The following is a 26382-nucleotide window of genomic DNA, read 5'->3' as shown; positions in this document are numbered from 1 at the left end:
ATAGGAAGAATCAGGACAGTTGTGGCTGAAACATCAGTGATAGAATGAGTCAGGACAGATGTGGCTGGAACATCAGTGATAGAATGAGTCAGGACAAATGTGGCTGAAACATCAGTGATAGAATGAGTCAGGACAGATGTGGCTGGAACATCAGTGATAGAATGAGTCAGGACAGATGTGGCTGGAACATCAGTGATAGAATGAGTCAGGACAGATGTGGCTGGAACATCAGTGATAGAATAAGTCAGGACAGATGTGGCTGAAACATCAGTGATAGAATGAGTCAGGACAGATGTGGCTGGAACATCAGTGATAGGAAGAGTCAGGACAGATGTGGCTGGAACATCAGTGATAGAATGAGTCAGGACAGATGTGGCTGGAACATCAGTGATAGAATGAGTCAGGACAGATGTGGCTGGAACATCAGTGATAGAATGAGTCAGGACAGATGTGGCTGGAACATCAGTGATAGGAAGAGTCAGGACAGATGTGGCTGGAACATCAGTGATAGAATGAGTCAGGACAGATGTGGCTGGAACATCAGTAATAGAATGAGTCAGGACAGATGTGGCTGGAACATCAGTGATAGGAAGAGTCAGGACAGATGTGGCTGGAACATCAGTGATAGAATGAGTCAGGACAGATGTGGCTGGAACATCAGTGATAGAATGAGTCAGGACAGATGTGGCTGGAACATCAGTGATAGGAAGAATCAGGACAGATGTGGCTGAAACATCAGTGATAGAATGAGTCAGGACAGATGTGGCTGGAACATCAGTGATAGGAAGAGTCAGGACAGATGTGGCTGGAACATCAGTAATAGGAAGAGTCAGGACAGATGTGGCTGAAACATCAGTGATAGAAAGAGTCAGGACAGATGTGGCTGGAACATCAGTGATAGAATGAGTCAGGACAGATGTGGCTGGAACATCAGTGATAGAATAAGTCAGGACAGATGTGGCTGAAACATCAGTGATAGAATGAGTCAGGACAGATGTGGCTGGAACATCAGTGATAGGAAGAGTCAGGACAGATGTGGCTGGAACATCAGTGATAGAATGAGTCAGGACAGATGTGGCTGGAACATCAGTGATAGAATGAGTCAGGACAGATGTGGCTGGAACATCTGTGATAGAATGAGTCAGGACAGATGTGGCTGGAACATCAGTGATAGAATGAGTCAGAACAGATGTGGCTGAAACATCAGTGATAGAATGAGTCAGGACAGATGTGGCTGGAACATCAGTGATAGGAAGAGTCAGGACAGATGTGGCTGGAACATCAGTAATAGGAAGAGTCAGGACAGATGTGGCTGAAACATCAGTGATAGAAAGAGTCAGGACAGATGTGGCTGGAACATCAGTGATAGAATGAGTCAGGACAGATGTGGCTGGAATATCAGTGATAGAATAAGTCAGGACAGATGTGGCTGAAACATCAGTGATAGAATGAGTCAGGACAGATGTGGCTGGAACATCAGTGATAGGAAGAGTCAGGACAGATGTGGCTGGAACATCAGTGATAGAATGAGTCAGGACAGATGTGGCTGGAACATCAGTGATAGAATGAGTCAGGACAGATGTGGCTGGAACATCTGTGATAGAATGAGTCAGGACAGATGTGGCTGGAACATCAGTGATAGAATGAGTCAGAACAGATGTGGCTGAAACATCAGTGATAGAATGAGTCAGGACAGATGTGGCTGGAACATCAGTGATAGGAAGAGTCAGGACAGATGTGGCTGGAACATCAGTGATAGGAAGAGTCAGGACAGATGTGGCTGGAACATCAGTGTTAGAATAAGTCAGGACAGATGTGGCTGGAACATCAGTGATAGAATGAGTCAGGACAGATGTGGCTGGAACATCAGTGATAGGAAGAGTCAGGACAGATGTGGCTGGAACATCAGTGATAGGAAGAGTCAGGACAGATGTGGCTGGAACATCAGTGATAGAATGAGTCAGGACAGATGTGGCTGGAACATCAGTGATAGAATGAGTCAGGACGGATGTGGCTGGAACATCAGTGATAGAATGAGTCAGGACAGATGTGGCTGGAACATCAGTGATAGAATGAGTCAGGACAGATGTGGCTGGAACATCAGTGATAGGACGAGTCAGGACAGATGTGGCTGAAACATCAGTGATAGAATGAGTCAGGACAGATGTGGCTGGAACATCAGTGATAGAATGAGTCAGGACAGATGTGGCTGAAACATCAGTGATAGAATGAGTCAGGACAGATGTGGCTGAAACATCAGTGATAGAATGAGTCAGGACAGATGTGGCTGGAACATCAGTGATAGGAAGAGTCAGGACAGATGTGGCTGGAACATCAGTGATAGAATGAGTCGGGACAGATGTGGCTGGAACATCAGTGATAGAATAAGTCAGGACAGATGTGGCTGGAACATCAGTGATAGAATGAGTCAGGACAGATGTGGCTGGAACATCAGTGATAGGAAGAGTCAGGACAGATGTGGCTGGAACATCAGTGATAGGAAGAGTCAGGACAGATGTGGCTGGAACATCAGTGATAGAACGAGTCAGGACAGATGTGGCTGGAACATCAGTGATAGAATGAGTCAGGACAGATGTGGCTGGAACATCAGTGATAGAATGAGTCAGGACAGATGTGGCTGAAACATCAGTGATAGAATGAGTCAGGACAGATGTGGCTGGAACATCAGTGATAGGAAGAGTCAGGACAGATGTGGCTGGAACATCAGTGATAGAATGAGTCAGGACAGATGTGGCTGGAACATCAGTGATAGAATGAGTCAGGACAGATGTGGCTGAAACATCAGTGATAGGAAGAGTCAGGACAGATGTGGCTGGAACATCAGTGATAGAATGAGTCAGGACAGATGTGGCTGGAACATCAGTGATAGAATGAGTCAGGACAGATGTGGCTGGAACATCAGTGATAGGAAGAGTCAGGACAGATGTGGCTGGAACATCAGTGATAGAATGAGTCAGGACAGATGTGGATTGAACATCAGTGATAGAATGAGTCAGGACAGATGTGGCTGAAACATCAGTGATAGGAAGACTGCATTTTATTGATCTCTGATCACTGTTATCAATCATCAATCAATCAATCAATATACTTTATTAATCCCCGAGGGTGAAATTACAAGTTTCAGTACAACCCATCTGGACAGACAACTGGCCCTGAATTATCTCTTTTTTTCTTACTTTTCATTAAATATTTCGTTGCCTTTAAGCCGGTCAAAACGTAAACTATCTGCAGGGAACAAAAAGGGAATACATCTACATTTAAATGATGGGTTTCAGCAACATAACTTTGACTGATTTGTTTGAATAAGACCTAAAAAACCTCCTGATGTGTTGCAATGCAGAGCCCAGTTCCATCTGTATAGAAGCTGGATGTAAAGACTTGTTCAGTCTCCAGCTCATGTTGAGTTTGTTCCAGCTGGAAGCGAAGGATCCGAGCGGGTCTGAGCCCAACACTGGAAAAAATGCCCCTCCAAAAATAAGTAAAAAAACAAAACAAATAAAAGACGTTTTTGCTTGAAATAAGCAAAAAAATCTGCCAATGGAACTAGTGAAAATCAGCTTGTCAAAATTTCTTGAAATAAGATGTGATATTTAGGACTTTTGAGTTAAAAGTGATCTTGAAATTAGCTTAAAAACCTCTTCAAATTAAAAAAAAGCTTGTTTCAAGTGAAATATGACTCAAAACAAGATGTTTTCAAGACTTTTTCACTTAACAAGATATTCAAGATGTATTGTATTAAAACAAGTCCCTATATCTGGCTGAAATGGTACTTGTTGGGCAATTGTGTCTTATATCAAGTGTAATGAGATACTCAATGAGACAAATATACTTGGTAAGATTTAGATTTTTTCCAGTGTAATGAGCTGAAAGTGGCTGATGAATCCAAGTGAAAAACACAGATAAACATGATGCTCCCAACACAACAACTAAGAGTTCTCTCAGAGCTCATTGATTACAAAAAGCACAGCTGCTCGTGTGTTCGGACTAGTATAAGTTGAAAATCAGTTCGCCTGTCGTTCATCTGGACTCCGTCAGGCGGAGGTTTCTGACCCCAAACACAAACAACTCCAAAGACTCTCGGGGCTGACGGCGTCTGTCAGCTCCCTGCTGCCTCGCTCCGCCTGATGAAGGACCCGCCTGTCGTCCCAGCGGGATGCCAGCGCTAATGCTAACAGACAGATACCTCGTTAGCATCATAGCATCTGCCCGAGGCCCGACGTCTATTGTTAGCATGATAGCATGAGCCCCGAGGGACAGTTATTTCCAGTGTGAGTCCGTTAGTGCAGGCCAAAGGGTTAGGGGTTGTATCAAGGACACAGAGAGTGAAGACATCTGTCATCACTTACAGTTTTGGTTGATGTGCATTTGTTGATAAGCAGCTAAACTGTGACTGTGATGGGCAGAAGTGTGTGTGATTAATGACGAATTAAAGTGGGTTACAGCTGTATGGCAGCAGGAAATGGTCTGAGATCCACAAGTGAGCAAATAAAGATAATTAAGAAGAATCTTAAAACATCACTTAAAGCCATTAAAGGACATGAAACCATCAAAAAACATAGTCACTCTGGTCTTAGAAAAGCTGGGGTGTGACTTTAAAGGGATAGTTCGCCTCTTTTGACATGAAGCTGTATGACATCCCATATTAGCAACATCATTTATGAACATCTTCTTACACCCTGCTGCGTCCTGTGAGCCGAGTTCCAGCCTCGTTTTGGTGTTGACGAAGGTAGTCGTGTTTAATTGGAGGATATCTCAGGTAGTGCTGTCATGAGATTAAAAAACTGAGAGATTAATTAATTATGATCTGTAATTAATTAATCTAATTAATCTCTTTTTAAGCTCACCTAAAATTGCTGAGAAAAGCCCTCAATTTGAGGTATTTTCATTTAAATTCATTATATTATTGTAGCAGATCAAAAGATTGATAAATATAAAAAAAAGTGGCTTTATAAAGTCATTTATTGTTTTTAACAGATGTGAACGGATGCAGTCCTAACCATTTACATTCCTCTTTATTTGAGACTAGTCCAAAGTGCTGCCTGCAACCTTTAGTTTCGACCTTTTGTCGATCTCCAAATAGTTAGAAAATAAAAATAAAAGAAATAGGGCTAACTCGTTATTATCGCATTAACTGGTTAATTATTTAAACTATGAGTTTGTGATCTTAAGACTGTGAGTTTACTCGCATACCATATTAGCAACATCATTTATGAACATCTTCTTACCCCCTGCTGCATCCTGTGAGCAGAGTTCCAGCCTCGTTTTGGTGTTGATGAAGGTAGTCCGGCTAGTTGGCTGGGGTTTAAAAAATAAAGCGTTTTGCTTCTCAAAACAATATGTGTTCAAAAGAGTAATACATTTGCATCACAAAATCGTTCTCCAGGAAAAAACATTTAGTTTTCTCGAGATAACGAGTTATTTATCTCATTATCTAGAGAAAACGATAACGGCACCTCTCGTGCAACATTCGGTAACCATAGAGACGGCCTGGTCCCCTCAGCTAGTCACAGATGAAGTCGACTGTATCAGCAGGATCACTGGGGTGTAAACGCCTGTTGAGCTGCAGTCGAGCCAGCCGTCTCTTTAAAGGGATAGTTCGCCTCTTTTGACATGAAGCTGTATGACATCCCATATCAGCAACATCATTTATGAACATCTTCTTACCCCCTGCTGCGTCCTGTGAGCAGAGTTCCAGCCTCGTTTTGGCGTTGATGAAGGTAGTCCGGCTAGTTGGCTGGGGTTTAAAAAATAAAGCGTTTTGCTTCTCAAAACAGTATGCGTTCAAAAGAGTAATACATTTGCATCACAAAATCGTTCTCCAGGAAAAAGTCAGACCTCACAATCGCTTGGCCCTATTTTCTCTCCCTTCATATCACTGCCTGCTGTGTAGACCGTGCAGACCGAAGTGCAGACCGAGCAGTCCCCTGCTTCCGAGCAGCAAACACCGTAACAGGCGCGGCTGTCGGCAGGCGGCAGCAGGCAGCGATACGAAGGGAGAGAAAATAGGGCCAAGAGATCGTGAGGTCGGACTTCCAGCCTGCTCGGTCCTTTTCCTTCTCTCTCCAGTCAGGATTCACGACAATAGTAGTTTACTGTGATGCATTCCTTTAAGCTTTCCTCAGTCTGCAGACTGTGACAGTTTGATTTATGAAAAATCATAGCTGTAGAATGAATGGAGAGATGAACTGATGCAGATTTTCTGCTTTTGAATCATTCTGTAGGAGGAATAACAGATGAGCTGAATCTGACCTTTGTGGTGATTACACCTGGCTGACACTCTGCTGGGTATTTATAACAATTAGAGGCTGATTTTACCTGAGTGGAACAGCTGGAAGGTGAGGTCTGATTACGCTGAGTAAAGAAAAGCTCATTTATTACTAAGGTAATAATTTATTTATTTATTTATTTATAAATATATAATATTTATAAATATATACTATATATTAATATAATATATAAAATTTAAATATTTATTTATCAATATTAAAAATGTTTATATTTTATATTTATTTATTTATTTTTATTATTTATTTATTCATTCATTTATTTATTTATTCATTTATTACTAAGGTAATAAATGAGCCTCCTTGTTTCTGCGTTGCTCAACCAGAGCTCCACCCGTTTATCTCTTTTCCTCTAACAGCTTATTAACATCTTCACCAAAGTAGTTTCTTTTTATTTATATTGTTTTGAGAAGCAAAACGCTTTATTTTTTAAACCCCAGCCAACTAGCCGGACTACCTTCATCAACGCCAAAACGAGGCTGGAACTCTGCTCACAGGATGCAGCAGGGGGTAATAAAATGTTCATAAATGATGTTGCTAGAATGGGATGTCATACAACTTCATGTCAAAAGAGGCAAACTATCCCTTTAATGTGTGACACTACTTCCCGGCTGTAATATCAGGCTGCAGTGAGAGGTGGAGGAGGAAGATGGCTGCATGCTGCCCACACTGAGAGTTACTGAATATCTTCTTTGTTTCTCCGCTCATCTTAGTTCTGTTCACCAACTTTTTCTGTCCTACCCCGGTGAAGGTTGGACCCGGAAGAAAGTTGGCTGAGAGAGTTACCATGGAAACAGCAGATCGTTTCTCAAGTTTTAGTAGTTTTTTTTTACTTTTCAGCACCATGGAGATGTTTAAACCCTGTTTACTGACCTAAAATGCTGCTTTAAAGCTCATATGAGCTTACATGTTTCATATCTTTTCACATGAGGTGGCGATGAGCACGTGGACGTGCACGATCATATTCTGTCCGACGGACATCGATAGGAGAAGAGGTGGCAGCAGGCTCAAACTTTAGATACTAGAGACCACAAAGATAAAAACAGTGTGTTTTCAGTAGAAAGTCATCCTCAGTCGGTTTCACTTTATTTATATAGCGCCAAATATAACAAATGTCATCTGAAGGCACTTAAATAATAAAGTCCAATTCAAGCCAATTGGAATTCAATTAATTGTAATCATAATTATTTACAAAATAATCCAATTCATTCATATATAGCCAATTCTGCCTCCTAAACTGGCAGCTGGTTCCACAGAGAGGGGCCTGATAACTGAAGGCTCTGCCTCCCAAACTGGCAGCTGGTTCCACAGAGAGGGGCCTGATAACTGAAGGCTCTGCCTCCCAAACTGGCAGCTGGTTCCACAGAGAGGGGCCTGATAACTGAAGGCTCTGCCCAAACTGGCAGCTGGTTCCACAGAGAGGGGCCTGATAACTGAAGGCTCTGCCTGCCAAACTGGCAGCAGGTTCCACAGAGAGGGGCCTGATAACTGAAGGCTCTGCCTCCCAAACTGGCAGCAGGTTCCACAGAGAGGGGCCTGATAACTGAAGGCTCTGCCTCCCAAACTGGCAGCTGGTTCCACAGAGAGCGGCCTGATAACTGAAGGCTCTGCCTCCCAAACTTGCAGCTGGTTCCACAGAGAGGGGCCTGATAACTGAAGGCTCTGCCTCCCAAACTGGCAGCTGGTTCCACAGAGAGCGGCCTGATAACTGAAGGCTCTGCCTCCCAAACTGGCAGCTGGTTCCACAGAGAGGGGCCTGATAACTGAAGGCTCTGAATAAAATCTTGAATCCAAAATTCAATGGGAAAATCGATTGAAAAGCACTTAACGAACCAAAAATGCCAAAAAATTATAAAAAAAAATACCCTGTTTTGGAGGCCTCATGACTCAGCCGTACGAAATCACAGAGACCTCATTCAAAGTTTATATGGGACAGGAGACTCCCAACTTCAACTAAATTAAACTTTTTTTTTTATAGGGCGGGCAGTAGATTGGCACCCATCAAAATTTCTTCAGAAATATTTTACTGTTGTATCACATTTGAGCCAAAATGTCAGCCTAGCTAACAAGATGTCATACTTTCACACTTTAGGCCGATCTTATTAAATCCTCTCGTATCTCCTTTCATCAGATAATGGTTTTAGTTTTGTGTTAAAATGGTTTTAGTTTTGTGTTAAAATGGTTTTAGTTTTGTGTTAAAATGGCTTTAGTTTTGTGTTAAAATTGCTTTAGTTTTGTGTTAAAATGGCTCCCCATCTTCCCTTTTCACACGGGCCATTAGAGCAGGAAGATTAGCAGCTTATTGTTTGATCGACGGCCGCCTCACAGCTGGTTTTCCTGGACCTCTTAGCTCCAGTCAGGCTTCCACCATCCCGTCCAAATGAGGATTTTCTGGCTGACATCAGTAACACTACAGCCGTGTTTTTATTCAGTCCTGATCCGAGAGGACCACAAAGTGAGAGTGATTTACAGGATGACTCGTGGTGCCTCAGCAGCGAGTGTTATTTGGTCTTAAGACGTAATCCCTGGCTGTGAAGGAGCTCTGCATGAGGAGTAATTTGATTAAAGCCATTGTGTGGAAGGGGATTCACTGTGAGGACGCCTTTTGTGCGAGTCGGAAGCTGCGCTCCATCAGCTACACAGCAGCAGATAAGGCGGCAGCAGAAATTACATCTGTTTACTGTGAAGATAAGGACATTTTTTATTCCCTTTGCCCATTATCAAATGAAGATATTTTGCTGTTCTGGAGGGAAAAAGCAGAGGAAATGTGTAACGTGCGTGACAAAATGGCAGGAAGTAGGACGGATAAAGATGAGTTTATTTGGATTAAAGATAAATAATATAGGAAAAAGCAGAGGTTGTGTTCTGCATCCTTAAATGAAAGAGTAAAATATCAGCCTTAGAAGCTCAGAAATGATGAAATGAGAGACGACAGATTTGTTGTGGAAGTTTCTTTAACAGGTGCGACACATTTAGGACATTTAACATGTGGCGCAGGAAGGAGGTTTGACAGGAAGCGACGGTTCAAAGGCAGGCAGTCCATAAAAAGGTTTCCATCTGGAACAAGGTGACACACTGGAAAAAATGCCCCTCCAAAAATAAGTAAAAAAAACAACAAATAAAAGACGCTTTTGCTTGAAATAAGCAAAAAAATTCTGTCAATGGAACTAGTGAAAATCGGCTTGTCAAGATTTCTTGAAATAAAATGTGATATTTAGGACTTTTGAGCTAAAAGTGATCTTGAAATTAGCTTAAAAACCTCTTCAAATGTCAAAAAAAGCTTGTTTCATATGAAATATGACTCAAAACAATTTGTTTTCAAGACGTTTTCATTTAACAAGATATTCAAGATGTATTGTCTTCAAACAGGTCCCTATATCTGGCTGAAATGGTACTTGTTAGGCAGGCTGTCTTATATTAAGTGTAATGAGATATTTGGACTAGAAATTAGACAAATATACTTGGTAAGACTTTGATTTTTTCCAGTGCACCTGAGATATCCTCCAATTAAACACGACAGAAAGTTCCAACAGCAGGAAAAGAGCTTCAGTGTAAATATATCAGTTCTTCCTTAAAGGGATAGTTCGGGATATTTGACATGGATCTGTATGGCATCACCATAACCAGTGTCGTGCATTCAAACTGACTTACCCCCGACAGTGTCCTGTGAGCCGAGTTTTTGTCCAGTGTTGGTCAAGGCGAAAGTAGTCCGGCTTGTTTGCTGGGGTCAAGAAATCAGCGCGTTTTTCTTCCCAAAACAGTACGTGTGCTAAAGAGTGATTTATTTCATCACAAAAACCGAAGCCGGCAAAAGTCACTCCTCGTTATCACTTGGGCCCTATACTGTCTCATTGTGTATCAGTGCGCACGTCATTCTGACCGCGAGCTGTGCGCACGAGTCTTTCTGTTCTTTGGCAGTGCTCAACACTTACTCTGCAGACAACTGGCCATCGGGTCCAGCTGGTCTGGGACGCCTCTTCCAGTTGATCTTGGGAACATGGAAAAAAGTTCTCAGACGCCTGCATTCAGGAGTGCAGGGAAGTCACCGTTATTTGTGATGCAGGCAGCAGCTGTCCCGCGGCCGCCGACATCCTCATCTATGGAAAGGTTTTGTATCTGGGGCATAACTAAATCCCACTCGTGGCAGCAGTAACATTCCACCTCTGTCTGCATTACTTCGCACTTCAAACAAGTGCACCAGGATTTGTCGGCCACCCTGGGTATCGCAGCTCCAGCAGTGGCTCCAGCTTCTGTTTCCATCACTTCTCTGTCCACCCTCTCTCTTTCTGCCCGATCTAAGTCCATTTGGCGAACTTCCTCCTCAGTATAAACGGGTTCATAAAGATACCCCCTTGGCTCTGAACGGAAGTCAATATGTTCCTCGTCGCTCTCGTTGTCAGACATCTTCCCGAGCAGTAAACAAAGTGAACTCGTGCGCACAGCTCGCGGTCAGAATGACGTGCGCACTGATACACAATAAGAGACAGTATAGGGCCCAAGTGATAACGAGGAGTGACTTTTGCCGGCTTCGGTTTTTGTGATGAAATAAATCACTCTTTAGCACACGTACTGTTTTGGGAAGAAAAACGCGCTAATTTCTTGACCCCAGCAAACAAGCCGGACTACTTTCGCCTTGACCAACACTGGACAAAAACTCGGCTCACAGGACACTGTCGGGGGTAAGTCAGTTTGAATGCACGACACTGGTTATGGTGATGCCATACAGATCCATGTCAAATATCCCGAACTATCCCTTTAAACTGTCGGGACACTTTGTAAAATCTAAAAGAAATATTTGATAAAGTTTATTATTTTATTAAAAATGTGAACTCATCGTGACTCTGATCTCAGATAAGTTGGGTCGATAAAAAATGGAACAAAATCTGTGGAAATGAAAAGAAAAAAGGCTTCAGGAACACGCAGCAACAAATTAGGTTAAAGTAGCAACAGGTCGGTAACGCTAACAGGTATAAAAAAAAGTCTCTCAGAGGTAAAGATGGACAGATTCAACAGATTTTGGAGCAACTTCAGAATTAAGACTTTGAATCTTCCATCATCTACAGGACACGATATCATGATCACGATATTCATGATTATTATTATTATTATTAGTTAGTAGTAGTATTTTTATTAGAAGTCGTGGCGCTGCTCTGCTGGCGACATGGAGATGGGCTCTGGTTACGCATCTTTGTTTTGTCCGTTTTTTGTCTTTCTTCAGTGGACTAATAGTGTAGATTTATTGGATGTCATTTCTCATGTCCTGGGGCCTATCTTACGTGTATGGGGTGGAAATTGGCGGAGAACGGAGGCAATTGCGTTGGTGTGGCTGATCCTGTTGGGGCTAGCCACACAATGTTTGGCGGTGGACCCCACGAACAACCGCGGCCTGAGGGCGTACAGCTCTGCGGAACTATTAGGACTACGGAACAGTGGAATACCATCGGCGCCTGATCTCCTGCGGGATGTTCCCGGAGAACTGCGACGGCACCGGGGTAAGAAACACCGGCAGGCCAGGGTCAGGAAGAGAGGAAGGAGAGGCGGCATCAGGCGGCATATTCGGTCAGCTACCAAGCTACCCTTGCCGCCGATGCTCCTGTGCAATCCCCGTTCCCTTAAAAACAAGCTGGATCACCTGCGTCAACAGGTAGGATCATGCTACGAATACCGTGAATCTGGCGTTATGGCTTTTACAGAGACTTGGTTCACTAATGATATTCCTGATAATTTCATTCAACTCGAGGGTTTCTCGCATTTGCGCTTGGACAGGAATGCAAACTCTGGCAAACTCCGTGGCGGGGGTGTGTGTATTTATATCAAGGACAGCTGGTGCCAAAACTTCGCTGTGAGAGATAAAATATGCACACCTGATGTGGAACTTTTGTGCGTGACCCTACGACCACATTATCTCCCCAGAGAATTCAGCAACTTGTTTATTTGTGTTGTGTACGTCCCCCCCAGTGGGAACGCGAGCAAAGCTGCAAACTTAATCACGGATTGTGTCCATCGCCACTTACAAAGTAAGCCTGATGCCCCAATGTTCATACTGGGCGATTTCAATCATTGTAGTTTAAATAAAACACTTCCGGGCTTTGACCAATATGTTAAGTGCAACACCAGAAATGAGAGACTTCTGGACAAATGTTATGGCAATGTTAAGCAGGCATACACTGCCAAAGCCAGACCACCACTTAAAGACTCCGATCACAATGTAATTCACCTGCTCCCCACATACCGCTCTGTCTTCAAATCAACTAAACCTGAAATACACACAGTCAAGTTATGGACAAGTGAAAAATCTGAGGAATTAAAGGGCTGTTTCCTCAGCACTGACTGGGACGTTTTCCTTAAAGATGCTGACATAGACATTGCGACGGAATCCATCACTGATTATATCAATTTCTGTATTGATACTGTCATACCGTCCAAAACTGTTAAACGGTATCCCAACAACAAACCGTATTTTAACAAGGATATTAACGAGTGTATCAAAAGGAAAAGAGCTGCTTTTAAGGTGGGGGATAAGGTGGAAATTCGCGCGGCCCAAAAGGATTTGAACTTTCACATAAGCACAGCGCGTCGGCAACACAAGGAGCGTGCGGAACAAGACCTGGCAGAATGCAATGGAAAGAAACTGTGGGACTCGATCAGACAAATGACAAATATGACTGCGAAAAGGAAGCCCTTGTCTGCTCTGAATGAAAGTGTTAGGGCAAACGAACTGAATAATTTTTATATGCGTTTTAATGTGGATAATAGTGCAGAATGTGCAGAGGTTTTGGAAAATGTAATATGTGATATGAATGCGCACAGGATTGAAATTAAGCTGGATACTGTAGTTAAAACTTTTAAAGGTATAAACACTAAAAAGGCAACAGGGCCAGATGGTCTGTCTGCCTTTATCCTGAAGTCGTTTGCGGACGAATTGTCTCCAGTTTGGCAAAAATTATTTCAACTATCTATTGACTCCCACATTATTCCAAAGTTATGGAAGACTTCCATCATTTTACCGATTCCTAAAAAGGCTAGTCCTCAAGAGGATAATGACTACCGGCCCGTGGCCATCACCTCAAATGTTTTTAAATCCTTTGAGAAAATAATGATCGGGAAACTTCGCACAGATGTGCAACCAGCTCTTGATAAGTATCAGTTTGCCTACACTGAGAACCGCAGCACAGGAGATGCCATAGCAACAATAATGCATCTGGTGCTTAAACATCTTGAAAACCCTGCAGGTTATGCCAGACTTCTTTTTGTTGATTTTAGTTCCGCTTTTAATCTTATCCAGCCACACATTCTTCTTGAAAAATTAACTCAGCTGAATATTAACCCGTTTTTAATTAGGTGGTATTATTCTTTTTTATCAAATAGGCCACAACAGGTTAAGTTCAATTCTGCTTTGTCTGATATAACCTCCTGCAGTATTGGCGCGCCCCAAGGTTGCGTCAGCTCACCATTTTTGTTTACGCTATACACTAACGACTGTGTCAGTTCTGGGCCAAATCAATACATTGTCAAATTCTCAGATGACACTGTTATTCTTAGCCTGCTTACTAAACATGATGATTTGAACATTCACCAAACAGCAATAGATAAGTTTGTTAATTGGTGCGATTCACACTTTTTACATATTAACACAAAAAAAACAGTAGAGATGGTGTTCGATCCTAAATCCCTCCGAGGCCAGGGCACAGTGGCTGTACATGGCCAGGCTATTGATCAGGTGAACACTTTTAAGTACCTGGGGGTGCACATAGACAGCGATCTCAGCTGGCGTACCCAGGTGACCAATGTCTGTGCCAGAATACACCAGCGTCTACATTTTCTGCGCAGACTTAGAGTCTTTGGAGTATGTAAAAACATCATGTTAATCTTCTACAGAGCCACGATAGAGTCTGTTCTCCGTTATGGGATTACCTGCTGGTTTGGCAATCTCACGGTAAAACACAGGGCAGAAATCTCAAGCCTCATTAGAACAGCAGGCAGGATTATGGGGGTGATGTCCCCCCTTAACCCACAGGAGCTCTTTGAGCAGGCCACTATCAGTCAGGCGAATGTCATTGCATCAGATGGTGACCATGTACTAAATGGGGAATATATTCTTTTAAACTCTGGGAGGAGGTTTAGACTCCCTCTATGTAAACACAATCGCTACAAACATTCTTTTATACCTCAGTCTATTAAGATACTGAATAAACTGGGATTGATTGGGACAAAAAGGGACCTCTGCAATTAGTGTTTGTACTGTAGGTGGTGATGGAATGGAGAAATGACGAATGACGATGGGGGGGGGGGGGGGGGGTATGGACTGGATGGGACAGGGGCAGTGGGTTAGGAAATTCAATGTTTCTGAGCCTGTATTTTACAATTTTATGGTTGTCTGTTGGTGTTGTCCTCTATGTGTTTTATGGTGCTGTAACCTCCCTGTCTCCGAGACAAATTTCTCCCTTGTGGAGACTAATAAAGAAACCTAACCTAACCTAACCTAAGAATTGGTATTATTATTGTTGTTGTTAATATACAATCGTTGTAAATATTAATCATTTTTTGAGCTACTTGACTAATTTGAATTTCCCCATTGGGGTATGAATAAAGTATTTTTCTATTCTATTCTATGAGAAGATTCAGAGAGTCTGGGGACATCTCTGTGACCTTCAGGCCCTCGGGCAGTTCTCAGGCAGCTCTCGGGCAGCTCTGCATTGAAAACAGACCTGATTCTGTCCTGGAAACCCTGCCTGGGCTCAGGAACACTTCCAGGACTCATCGTCTCAGCGTAACGTCCACAGATGCAGGTTAAATCTCCATCAGGCAGAGAAGAAGCCACATGTGAACACGATCCAGAAACTCTGCCGTCTCCTCTGGACCAAAGCTCGTTTAGGATGGACTGAGGCAGAGAGGGAAACTGTTCTGTGGTAAGATGGATCAGAACTTGTCCAAACAGATTCAGTTTGGACATCCTGGACGCTGTGTCCTGCAGACTCCAGCAGACAGAAATGGGACAACACTGTCCGTCTGAATTCGGTGGTTCAGCTTCTGCTTCTGTTGAGCTTTTATGTCACTTTGGGGTTTTATTCGACTAAATGAGACAATGTGATCTCACCTCAGGGTTCATAATCGATCAATCAATAAACTGATCGTGCAGAAGATTCTTTCACACCTGAAACTGGCTCCTAATGTCTAGCCTTCCATGATGAATAATCAATAAAAACATTTTTTTTTATTTGTACCACATTTCATGTACAAAACAATTAAAAGTGCTTTACATAAAATAAAAGCATTGCAGCAGGGAGCGTAAGATACGGTGGCCGACACGTGCAAACGCGCTGCAAACGCCGAAACAAATCCAACAATAAAATGCTGCAAGAGAAAAATGCGGCAATAACAAAAACGACCGGAGCACACGCGCTGCAAACCCCAAAACACATGCAAGAGAGAAACGCTGCAAACTTCAAAACACAACGGAAGTTCGCCAGGGCACTAGGGGGTCCCGACCTGTGGGATAGGGGATATCTATGTGAGATCTACCATATTAATGAAAGAGAAGAAAGTCAAAAGGTACTGTCATTTATGTCTTTTTTAAACACTTGGCTGTAATCTTTTACCTCATTATAGCGACATAACTCCGCTGCTCTTCTATAATAAGGTAAAAGATTGCGGCCAAGTGTTTAAAAAAGACATAAATGACAGTACCTTTTGACTTTCTTCTCTTTCATTAATATGGTAGATCTCCCATAGATATCCCCTATCCCACAGGTCGAGACTGCCTAGTGGTCTGGCGAACTTCCGTTGTGTTTCTATGTTTGAAGCGCGTTTTTTTCTTGCATGTGTTTTGATGTTTGAAGCGCGTTTTTTTCTTGCATGTGTTTCTATGTTTGAAGCGCGTTTTTTTCTTGCATGTGTTTCTATGTTTGAAGTGTGTTTTTTTCTTGCATGTGTTTCTATGTTTGAAGTGTGTTTTTTTCTTGCATGTGTTTCTATGTTTGAAGCGCGTTTTTTTCTTGCATGTGTTTCTATGTTTGAAGCGCGTTTTTTTCTTGCATGTGTTTCTATGTTTGAAGCGCGTTTTTTTCTTGCATGTGTTTTGGGGTTTGCAGCGCGTTTTTTTCTTGCATGTGTTTTGATGTTTGAAGCGCGTTTTTTTCTTGCATGTGTTTCTATGTTTGAAGCGCGTTTTTTTCTTGCATGTGTTTCTATGTTTGAAGCGCGTTTTTTTCTTGCATGTGTTTTGATGTTTGAAGCGCGTTTTTTTCTTGCATGTGTTTCTATGTTTGAAGCGCGTTTTTTTCTTGCATGTGTTTCTATGTTTGAAGCGCGTTTTTTTCTTGCATGTGTTTCTATGTTTGAAGCGCGTTTTTTTCTTGCATGTGTTTTGGGGTTTGCAGCGCGTGTGCTCCGGTCGTTTTTGTTATTGCCGCATTTTTCTCTTGCAGCATTTTATTGTTGGATTTGTTTCGGCGTTTGCAGCGCGTTTGCACGTGTCGGCCACCGTAGTAAGAAGCATTAAAAATACATAAAAGAATATAAAGAGAAACAAATAAAATAATATAAATTAATTTAAAAACAAGCAACAGTCCAGATAAGTTCAAAGATATCGTGCAGATTTCATGCATAGACACATGAGAAGAGAAATGTTTTTAACCTGGATTTAAAAATGTCTACATTTGGTGAAAGTTTAATCTCCACTGGCAGTTTGTTCCACTTGTTTGCAGCATAACAGCTAAATGCTGCTTCTCCATGTTTAGTAAAATCTATTCTGTGACTGACTGGAAGCCAGTGCAAAGATTTTAAAGCTGCTGTGATGTGTTCAGATCTCTTAGTCCGGGTTAAAACTCCAGCAGCAGCGTTCTGGATGAGCTGCAGATGTTTAATGCTCTTTTTGGGAAGTCCAGTCAAAAGAGCATTACAGTAATGGAGTCTGCTGGAGATGAATGCATGGATGAGTTTCTCCTGGTCTGTTTGGGAGAGGAAACCTTTAATTCTGTTGATATTTCTGAGGTGGTAAAAAGCTGCCTTGGTGACAGCTTTGATGTGGCTGCTGAAAGTCAGATCTGAGTCTATCAACACTCCGAGGTTACCAACTTGGTCAGTGATTGTAAGGTCCCGAGTCTCAAGATATTTACCAACGCTGACCCTCTTCTCTTTGCTACCAAACAGAATGATCTCAGTTTTATCTTCATTTAATTGTAGAAAACTCTCTCTCATCCAGGTGTTTACTTCCTCCAGACACTGACACAGTACGTCTGCTGGGCTGCATTCGCCATGGTGACAGAGACACATAAAGTTGTGTATCGTCTGCATAACTGTGATAATTGATGTTAAAGTTCTGCAATAATGATGAATAATTACTGACATCTGGTTGGTGAGGTGTTTTTCTTTTGGCTGAGTTTTAATAACTTGATGTTTCTTCTTCTTCTTCTTCTTCTTCTTCTTCTTCTTCTTCTTCGAGTGAGAGGAGTGTGAGTGGAAGAGCTGAGTGAAAGGCTAAGTGTAAAAGTGGTTTTTCTGCCCTTTTTTCACTATCCTTGTTTTCTCTGGTTAATGTTTAATTAGTTGTGTTACTTTTGCGTACTTTGTGTAGTGTTGTAGGGTTAATTTCGACGTTTTTTTCTTAATTGTTTGGTGCGCTTCCCGGCCGCAATGGCGTCTGGCGGCTTCTCCATGCTGTCCCGGAAGCACGGCATCCGTGTTGGTGCCGGCTCTCCGTGCAGCGTGGAGGAAGTAGCGCTGGCAGTGGGGCAGGTTATCGGGCACGGGTCGGTAAAGTCCGCTGCCCGCATGAACAGCGCGGTAGTTTTGTTTGTAGCTAAGGTGGAGCAGGTGCACAGCCTGGTGGAGGCGGGCATCACGGTGAACGGGAGGTTTGAGCCGGTCATGCCGCTAACGCAGCCGGCTACTAAAGTCACCCTGTCCAATGTGCCTCCCTTCATCACCGATGAGTTCCTGGTGAAAGAGCTGTCCAGGCACGGTAAGGTGGTGTCGCCCATTAGGAAGGTGCTGTCGGGCTGTAAGTCCCCGCTGCTGAGACACGTGGTGTCTCACCGCAGGCAGCTGTTCATGGTTCTTAATAATAAGACCGAAGACTTTGAGTACCGTTTCCGTGTCCGTGTGGACGACTTTGAATACATTCTGTTTGCATCGTCGTCCACTGTGAAGTGTTTTGGTTGTGGGGAAGAGGGACACTTAATTAAGGCCTGTCCCAGCCGCGCTGCTCCGGCGGTGGCCGCCGCTGAGCCGGCTGCACCCGCGGAGCGGCGGGCGGCGGCCATTACCGCCGCTGAGCCGGCTGTGGGGCCGCGGGTGGCGGCCGCCGCGGGGCCGGCGGCGCCCGCGGGGTCGTGGGCGGCGGTCGCTGCTGGCAAAGCCGGTGCAGCACAGACGGAGAGGGACACAGGAGCTGCAGGGATACGGCAGGCTGACGGGGTGCAGAGCCAGGCTGCGGAGACCACTGAGGTACCCGGTGAAAGGGAGGAGGTGGGAGGAGAAGCAGGTGAGGTGTGTAATGACACCTCAGGTCAGTCAGCAGGTACACTGGTGGAGGATGTGGGGGTACCAGGTGCCACGGGTGTGCCAGGTGAGGGTTCTGGACAGGTGAGTGGAGCTTATTACATGGGAGGTAAGCTAGGTGGGGCGGGTGTGCCTGCAGGTGTGCTGGAGGGAGCAGCTGAGGCGGCGGGTGGGCTCTGCGGAGGGTCTGAGGTTGCTGGGGGCCTGTGTGCAGTGGGTAAGGAGGGTGAGGCGAGTGTAGTGGCGGGTGTGCTGTGTGTGAGGAGCAGAGCAGCTGAGGCTGAGGAGATGGAGGCCTGTGAGGATGGAGAGATGGAGGCCTGTGGGGCTGTGGGTGGTTCTGCTCCGAGCAAACTGCCCAATAAGAAACGGAAGGTGTCTACTGTGGTGGTTGGTGGCAAGGCCGGGCGGCTGGCGGACAGGCCGGGTGCTGCAGGGGGCAGAGCGGCTGTGTCTGACAGCAGTGACAGTGAGGGGGGGGTGTCTGACTGCAGTATGATGTCCCACAGCAGTGTGATGTCCCACAGCCAGCAGGCTGCTCCTGTGTATCCTGCTGAGGAACTGAAATCATTTTTACAGTTGACCAAGGGGATGAAGGGTCTGCTGTTAGAGCAGCACTTCCCTGACCTGCAGGGTTTCTACCGTTCAGCCAGCTACACTGTGAAACACAGAGCTGAGTCAGACCTGACAGACCAGGAACTATTCAGGCTGAAGAAACATATGGGCAAAGTCCGAAAACACCTCGGCTTTTAATGATGTACTCACGGCTTTTCTCTCTGTTTTTCTCATTGTCTGTTCTTTGGTTGGTTTTCCTCTTCTCCTTCCCCATGGCTGAGTTTAACATTGGCAGTCTTAATTTAAACGGTGCCAGGGTGGTGGCAAAGAGGGCTGTTGTGTTCGCGATGGCCGAGATGAAGCGCATTGATGTGCTGTTTCTGCAGGAAACACACAGCGACCCTGGGAATGAGGCGGAGTGGAGCAGCGAGTGGGGAGGGGAGCTGGTGCTGAGCCACAACACCACCCGCAGTGGTGGAGTAGGGTTGCTGTTCTCCAGAGGCTTCACTCCTACTCGCCTGGAGGTTCAGCATGTTGTGGCGGGGAGGTGCCTCTTGGTCACGGCTCACTTTGAGCATTTTAAGGTGGTTTTTATTAACATCTACGCTCCGAACAACGGTGCAGAGAGGAAACACTTCTTTGAGACCTTGAATGACATTTTAAATGGCTGCAGCCAGGAGGATTTTTTATTCATGGGGGGGGATTTTAACTGTACTGTTAATGACTTTTTAGACCGAAACCATGCAGAGCCTCATCCAGCATCCCAGCGCGCCTTGAGGCAGCTGGTCTCCTCCCATGGCCTGGTGGACGTGTGGGGAAGGATGCACCCGGGCTGCCGACAGTACACATGGTCCCACCTCTGTGAGAACAGAATCTCCTCAGCTAGACTCGATCGCTTTTATATTTTTAAGCATAGAGTTGGTGTTTTAAAACAGTGTGTGATTTTACCTGTAGGTTTTACTGACCACTCTTTGGTTTTATGTAAGGTTTTTATTAATAACATTTTACCCAAGAGCGCCTATTGGCATTTTAACTCGGTTTTAGCTGTCGACAAATCTTTCAGGGAGGCTCTTAGTTTCTTCTGGAGTGATTTTAGACAGAGGAAACACGAGTTTGTCAGCTTGAGACAGTGGTGGGACCATGGCAAAGTGCAAATCAAACTTTTATGTCACCAGCACACGCTCAATGTCACACGTGACATCACCAGATCTGTCAGGGATCTGGAGACTGATATTGTGGATCTCGAGTGTGCAACTGAGTCCACGGGAAATCGAGGACATGTTGAAATCCTCAAGTCTAAAAAGATGGCTTTGGCCAACCTGCTGGACACTAAGGTACAGGGTGCGCTGGTCCGGTCCCGGCTCCAGGCCATCACGGAGATGGACGCTCCGACGAGCTACTTCTTCGGCCTGGAGAAGAAGAAAGGGCAGAGAAGGCAGATCCACTCCCTGCTCTCTGAGACGGGGCAGGTGCTGACAGAGCCCGGCCCAATCAGAGAGAGGGCTGCTGGGTTTTACGCCTCACTGTATCAGAGTGACTTTAAAGAAAATGACGCGCTGATGGACGAGGTCTGTGCTGGCCTTCCTCGGCTGTCTGAGGAGCTCAACTCCCTGCTGGACAGGCCTCTGGCTACCCAGGAGCTGCAGGCAGCTCTGCAGAGCATGCAGGGGAGGAAAGCTCCGGGCATAGACGGGCTCACGGCCGAGTTTTATAAAGCTTTCTGGGACATCTTTGCCCACGATCTTTTAGATGTTTTTAACGAAAGCCTGTCGTCTGGGTCACTGCCAGTCTCGTGCCGGAGAGCCGTCATCACCCTGCTGCCTAAGAAAGGCAACCTGCAGGACGTGAGGAACTGGCGTCCTGTCTCTCTGCTCTGCACCGACTATAAGCTCCTGTCCAAGGTCTTAGCCAATAGGCTGAGGGGAGCCATGGAGCAGGCTCTCCACCGGGACCAGACGTACTGTGTGCCCGGCAGGTCTATGGTAGATAACATCTACCTCATTCGGGACGTTTTGGAGGTCTCCAGTTCATTAGGCTTGAACACGGGATTGATCTCACTGGATCAAGAAAAGGCTTTTGACCGCGTTGAACACGACTTCCTCTGGAAGGTCATGGAGAGGTTTGGGTTCAGCGCTGGTTTCATAGCCAAGATCAAGGTGCTGTACAGTGACATTGAGAGTGTGCTGAAGGTTAACGGTAGCCTGTGTGCTCCTTTTAGGGTGCATAGAGGCGTCCGGCAGGGCTGCGCCCTGTCTGGGATGCTCTATGCGCTCTCCCTGGAACCCCTCCTACACATGTTACGCTCGTCTGTCCGAGGCCTGCTTTTACCTGGGTTTAACAGCAGCGTGGTTTTATCGGCTTACGCCGACGATGTCGTTGTTTTTATTAAAGACCAACAGGATGTGTGCGTTTTAACCTCCATCATCACCAAGTTCTCCCTTGTGTCTTCTGCGAGGGTGAACTGGAGGAAGAGCGAAGCCCTGGCTGTTGGCGAGTGGCGCGAAGGCCTCCCTGTTCTCCCCCAAAGCCTAACCTGGACGAAGGACGGCTTCAAGTATCTGGGTGTTTATTTGGGGAACAACAACGTCGAGAAAAAGAACTGGGATGATGTTTTAGAACGGGTAGAAACCAAGCTAGCTAAGTGGCGGTGGCTCCGCCCCCAGATGTCCTTCAGGGGGAGGGTCCTGGTTTTGAATAACCTGGTGGCCTCCTTATTGTGGCACCGGTTGGCCTGTCTGGACCCTCCGCCTGACCTGCTAGCCCAGATTCAAGCCAAGATGGTCACCTTTTTCTGGGACAAGTTCCATTGGGTGCCTCAGTCGGTTCTGTTTTTATCCAGAGACGAGGGGGGCCAGGGCCTGGTCCACCTGGCCAGTAAAACTGCCACCTTCAGACTCCGGTTCTTTCAGAGGTATCTGACTGGACCGGAGGATCTGGTGTGGCGGGACGCGGCCAGCTGCATTCTCAGGCGTGTTAATAACCTGGGGCTGGATGCTGCTCTGTTTTTAACTGATTTTAATTCTCTAAAGTTAAGCGGGTTGCCTCCTTTTTATCGTGGTGCTTTTAAGTCCTGGGCGCTGTTCCACACTCAAAGAAGTGATAAGTATAACTCTCTGCACTGGCTGTTACAGGAGCCTCTGGTCTGCGGTGCCAGGCTGGACGTCTGCTGCAGCGCTGTGCCCGGTCTGCAGGGGGCGCTGTGCAGCTCCAAGGTCGTCCGCCTGCATCAGCTGGTGAGTGCTGCTGGACCGGCGCTCGCGGACAGCCGAGCTCTGGGCTCCGCTTTGGGAGTGCGCGCCCTCCGCCTGGTGGAGAGGTGCCTGGAGCTGTGGAGGGGGAGGCTGACGGAGAAGGAGAGGGGCCTTCTCCTCGCATACGGCAGGGGAGAGGCGGAACCTGACCCCAGGGACCCGTACCCTGACATCCTCCTGAAGCCTGTGTTGGCGGCGCTGAGTGGGCCTCTGCTACGGTCCTGCAGCGCGGTGAAGCTGAGCCTGCACTCGGCCGCTAAGAAGGCTCTGTACGCGTCCTGTGTTAAAGCCATCCACCAGAAGGGCCTGTGCGACAGGGCGGAGTGTGTGTGGACCGGGAGGCTGGGTGGGCTGAGGCCACAATGGAGGGTCCTCTACAAGCCACCTCTCAAAAAGAGAACAGGAGATCTCCAGTGGCGAATTCTCCATGGCGCCATCGCGACAAACGCCTTTTTATCTAAGTTTAGTCCCAGTGTTATCAATGTCTGTCCTTTCTGTTCCCTGCCCGAAACCCTGTTCCACGTTTTCACCGAGTGCAGCAGATTGACCGGTTTCTTTACTGTTCTAACTCATGTTTTTGGTTTGTTTGGTGTTCTTTTTGCTGCACCCCTTTTTATTTGTGGAGTTAAGTACTGTAAAACCCAAAAGGAAAAGTGTACCCTCCTTAATTTTTTAGTTGGTGAAGCGAAATTATCCATTTATTTGACTCGCAGAGACGAGCTGAAGGGAGAACCGACCCTTGCCCCGGAAACGCTGTGGAAGTTCCACGTGAAGGCCAGGTTAAACCTGGAGTTTTGTTTTCACAGGCTGACCGGGAACCTGGACGTTTTTGTTCAGCAGTGGGCATATAAAGGCCTTTTGTGCCACGTAGCTGATGGCAAATTATTGTTTGCACCTTTTCTGTCCTGATTTGTTGCCTGAGCTGTCGTTGCCACTGTTATTTAATTTTGACCTGATTTAGTGTCTGAGCTGTTGTTCATTAAGTAATTAAATGTAAATAAAGTTGTGTTTAAAAATCAAAAAAAAAAAATCTTCTTCTTCTTCTTCTTCTTCTTCTTCTTCTTCCTCTCCCAGTCTGCTCCCAATTCTCGAAGGGCGTTTACGCCATCATGGGCCTCTATGACCGGCGGACGGTCCACATGCTGATGTCCTTCTGCAGCTCGCTGCACGTGTGCTTCGTCACGCCGTCCTTCCCCGTTCAGACCAACAACCAATTCGTCCTGCAGCTGCGGCCCCAGCTGCAGGAGCCCCTCATGGCCCTGCTGGAGCACTTCTACTGGACCAGGTTCGTCTACATGTACAGCTCAGACTCAGGTGAGAAACAAACAGATCTGATGTACCGTGCATGTGGGAGATTTATTCAGTTTTCAGCTTCAGATTCAGATTTAGACACTTAGTTACCTCGTTAGCATTATAGCAAAAGTGCTTGGTGAAAAAACTACTCAAGTACTGAGTAACTGTTGAGTAACGTCTGATTTATTTGTTAACACAAGCATTCAATCAGACAGACAAAAATACTAAATAATCATCTTTAGGCAAATTAGAGTTCATCCAATTGATAAAATAAATTAAAATGAATTAATTAATTACAAAATATCTTAAATTAAAATAATCCAGGTAAATTCAAGAACTTCAATAAAAAATAAAAGAGACTTAGGAAATGTTTAAAACATATGTAACCCATATGTAACCTAAAAAACAAACATTCACCTATCCATGGGGGAAAAAACGAGCTTAGGAAACTTACCGCTACATGTTTCCTGAAGTTAGACGTTGAGTTTCTGCTGAAATGTGCGTTTGTTTTGGTTGACACAGAAGACACATAATGTAGCTGCTGTTTCTCACTCTTTGTAAGGTAAACATGCTTTCAGTATGAGGCCTCGTCTGCGTCTTCATTTCCCACCGTTGGTTCTGACATTTTTCATCTGTTTCTTTGTTTGTTTGCTACGACTGCTAATGCTAAAGCTAACCCGTCCCGCCGCTGAGATTGAGTATGGTCACGTGACCAGACTGCACGGCTGCGTCTGATTGGTGAAACACAGTCAGGTGGTAGAGCCTTTGGCGGAAGTCTCTCTCTCTGTCAGAATAAAACATTAAAATGAGGCGTACGCGGGGGGATAAAAATAATGAGGCGTAGAATACCAAAGAGGTAAGAAGAAAAGTAACCAGCTCATTGTAGCCTAATGTAGCGGAGTAAGAGGACAGTTTCTGCTGCACACATCTACTCAAGTAAAAGTAAAAAGTATAGAGATTTAAAACTACTCCTAGAAGTATAATTTATTCAAAAACTTACTCAAGTAAATGTAACTCGTTACTACCCACCTCAGGATGACTCATTCCAGAGTCATCCTGCTCGTTCTGAGCTTTAAAACTTCTTACAGCCTCCAATCTTTGTTGTTTAACATCTGCACCGGAGGAGTGGAAGAGTAGAGCCAACTGCAGCAGATTACAAGCAGAAAAAGTCTGACGCGATGTGGTGATAAATGATTTGAAATCAGCATTTACAGGCAGATGAGAGGAATAAAAGATGGCTGAATAAAACCTTGCAAAGCTGGATGACGTTCAGTTTGATTTAAACTAGGGCTGGGTAACGATTAAAATATTTAATCTAATTAATCACATGATTTCCCTGATTAATCACGATTAATCGCATGTTTACGCAAAATCCAAAAATGAATTCAAAAGTAGTAAATAGCTTTTAGCATTTAGTTTTATTTTAAATATACTGCCATATGAATGAAATTGCCATAACATTTGTTGTGCAAACACAATTTTAATATTTTAATGATATTTTTAATAATAAAAAAATATTATTATTCTTTAATTTTTTTAATTAAAAAAAATAATTACAAAACATAAAACCTGCGAAATGCACGATAATATATTTATCGGTATTGAATAATTAATGAGTTAAAACGATAATAACGAGTTAACTCCCCCAGTCCTAATTTAAAGCTGTAACTTCATGAAAATAATAGTTTTAAAGTGTGTTGCGTAAGACTATAATAAGACAATAACAAGACAATAACCTAATAATTTGATATATCGCAAATCTTTAACTGACCAACAGGTTTCTTCAGGTTTTTAAATGAACTCCAATAAAAAAACAAACAATTAAATATTCACTATGAATATGTGAGGCTGATGCTGTCGATATTGTCAAATATCTCATGGTCCTCCACAATTCTGGTTTGAATTTCACGTAGCTTTATTCCATTATTTGTAACAACCATTTCTACAATGGCAAGCTCTTGATCATTATGAAGTTTGGCTTGAATTATGCATGGGAACAGATCATCACTCCTTACAGTACGTTACCGTTAAAGTAGGGCGCACGGACACCTTAAGTGGTTAAAATGTTGGTGTTCATAGGGTACTGAGAAGTCAGGTATGTGACAAAGTTAATGCACCTTTTAATAAACCTGAGGTTTAACAGTCAGAAGTGAGAATAATCAAGTCTTTAGCAGGTGTTAAAACTCATTTAGAGCCTGAGAAAATGTTTTAAAACCAAGTAAATCCGTTTATTTCCTGCCTCCTTTGCTTTATTTACATGTTTGTGTCTCCTCTGTCTGTTCCTCTGCGTCTTCCTTCCGTCTGCAGCAGAGTCCGAAGGCTTTTTACATGTGCGTGCACGTGTGTGTGCACGTGTGTGTGCGCGTGTGCGTGCACGTGTGTGTGTGGACAGTACAGACGGACATCAATGGCCCAGTCGTTTATTGCTTAAATGAACTCGCTGTCCTGCTCTGACTTTTATTCAACAAACAGTCAGA

At 44.6% G+C, this 26382-nt stretch overlaps 1 protein-coding gene across 4 annotated transcripts in view; it reads left to right on the top strand.

Annotated features, from left to right (window-relative positions):
• LOC142401498 (glutamate receptor 1-like) overlaps nucleotides 1-26382 on the top strand; it is a 196518-nt gene that overhangs the window by 69571 nt on the left and 100565 nt on the right. For 3 of the 4 annotated variants that reach the window (XM_075486943.1, XM_075486942.1, XM_075486945.1), the window contains exon 3: nucleotides 23687-23926. In XM_075486943.1, coding sequence (XP_075343058.1) covers nucleotides 23687-23926 — 240 coding nt within the window. Of the gene's footprint in view, nucleotides 1-14902; nucleotides 15215-23686; nucleotides 23927-26382 lie in introns of those variants that run through there. The other variant, XM_075486944.1, reaches the window with a different exon arrangement.

The sequence above is a fragment of the Odontesthes bonariensis genome, chromosome 16, assembly GCF_027942865.1.
Source record: "Odontesthes bonariensis isolate fOdoBon6 chromosome 16, fOdoBon6.hap1, whole genome shotgun sequence".
Taxonomy (NCBI): domain Eukaryota; kingdom Metazoa; phylum Chordata; class Actinopteri; order Atheriniformes; family Atherinopsidae; genus Odontesthes; species Odontesthes bonariensis.
The sequence above is the reverse complement of the archived record's forward strand: the minus strand, read 5'-3'. Positions and strand labels throughout refer to the sequence as shown.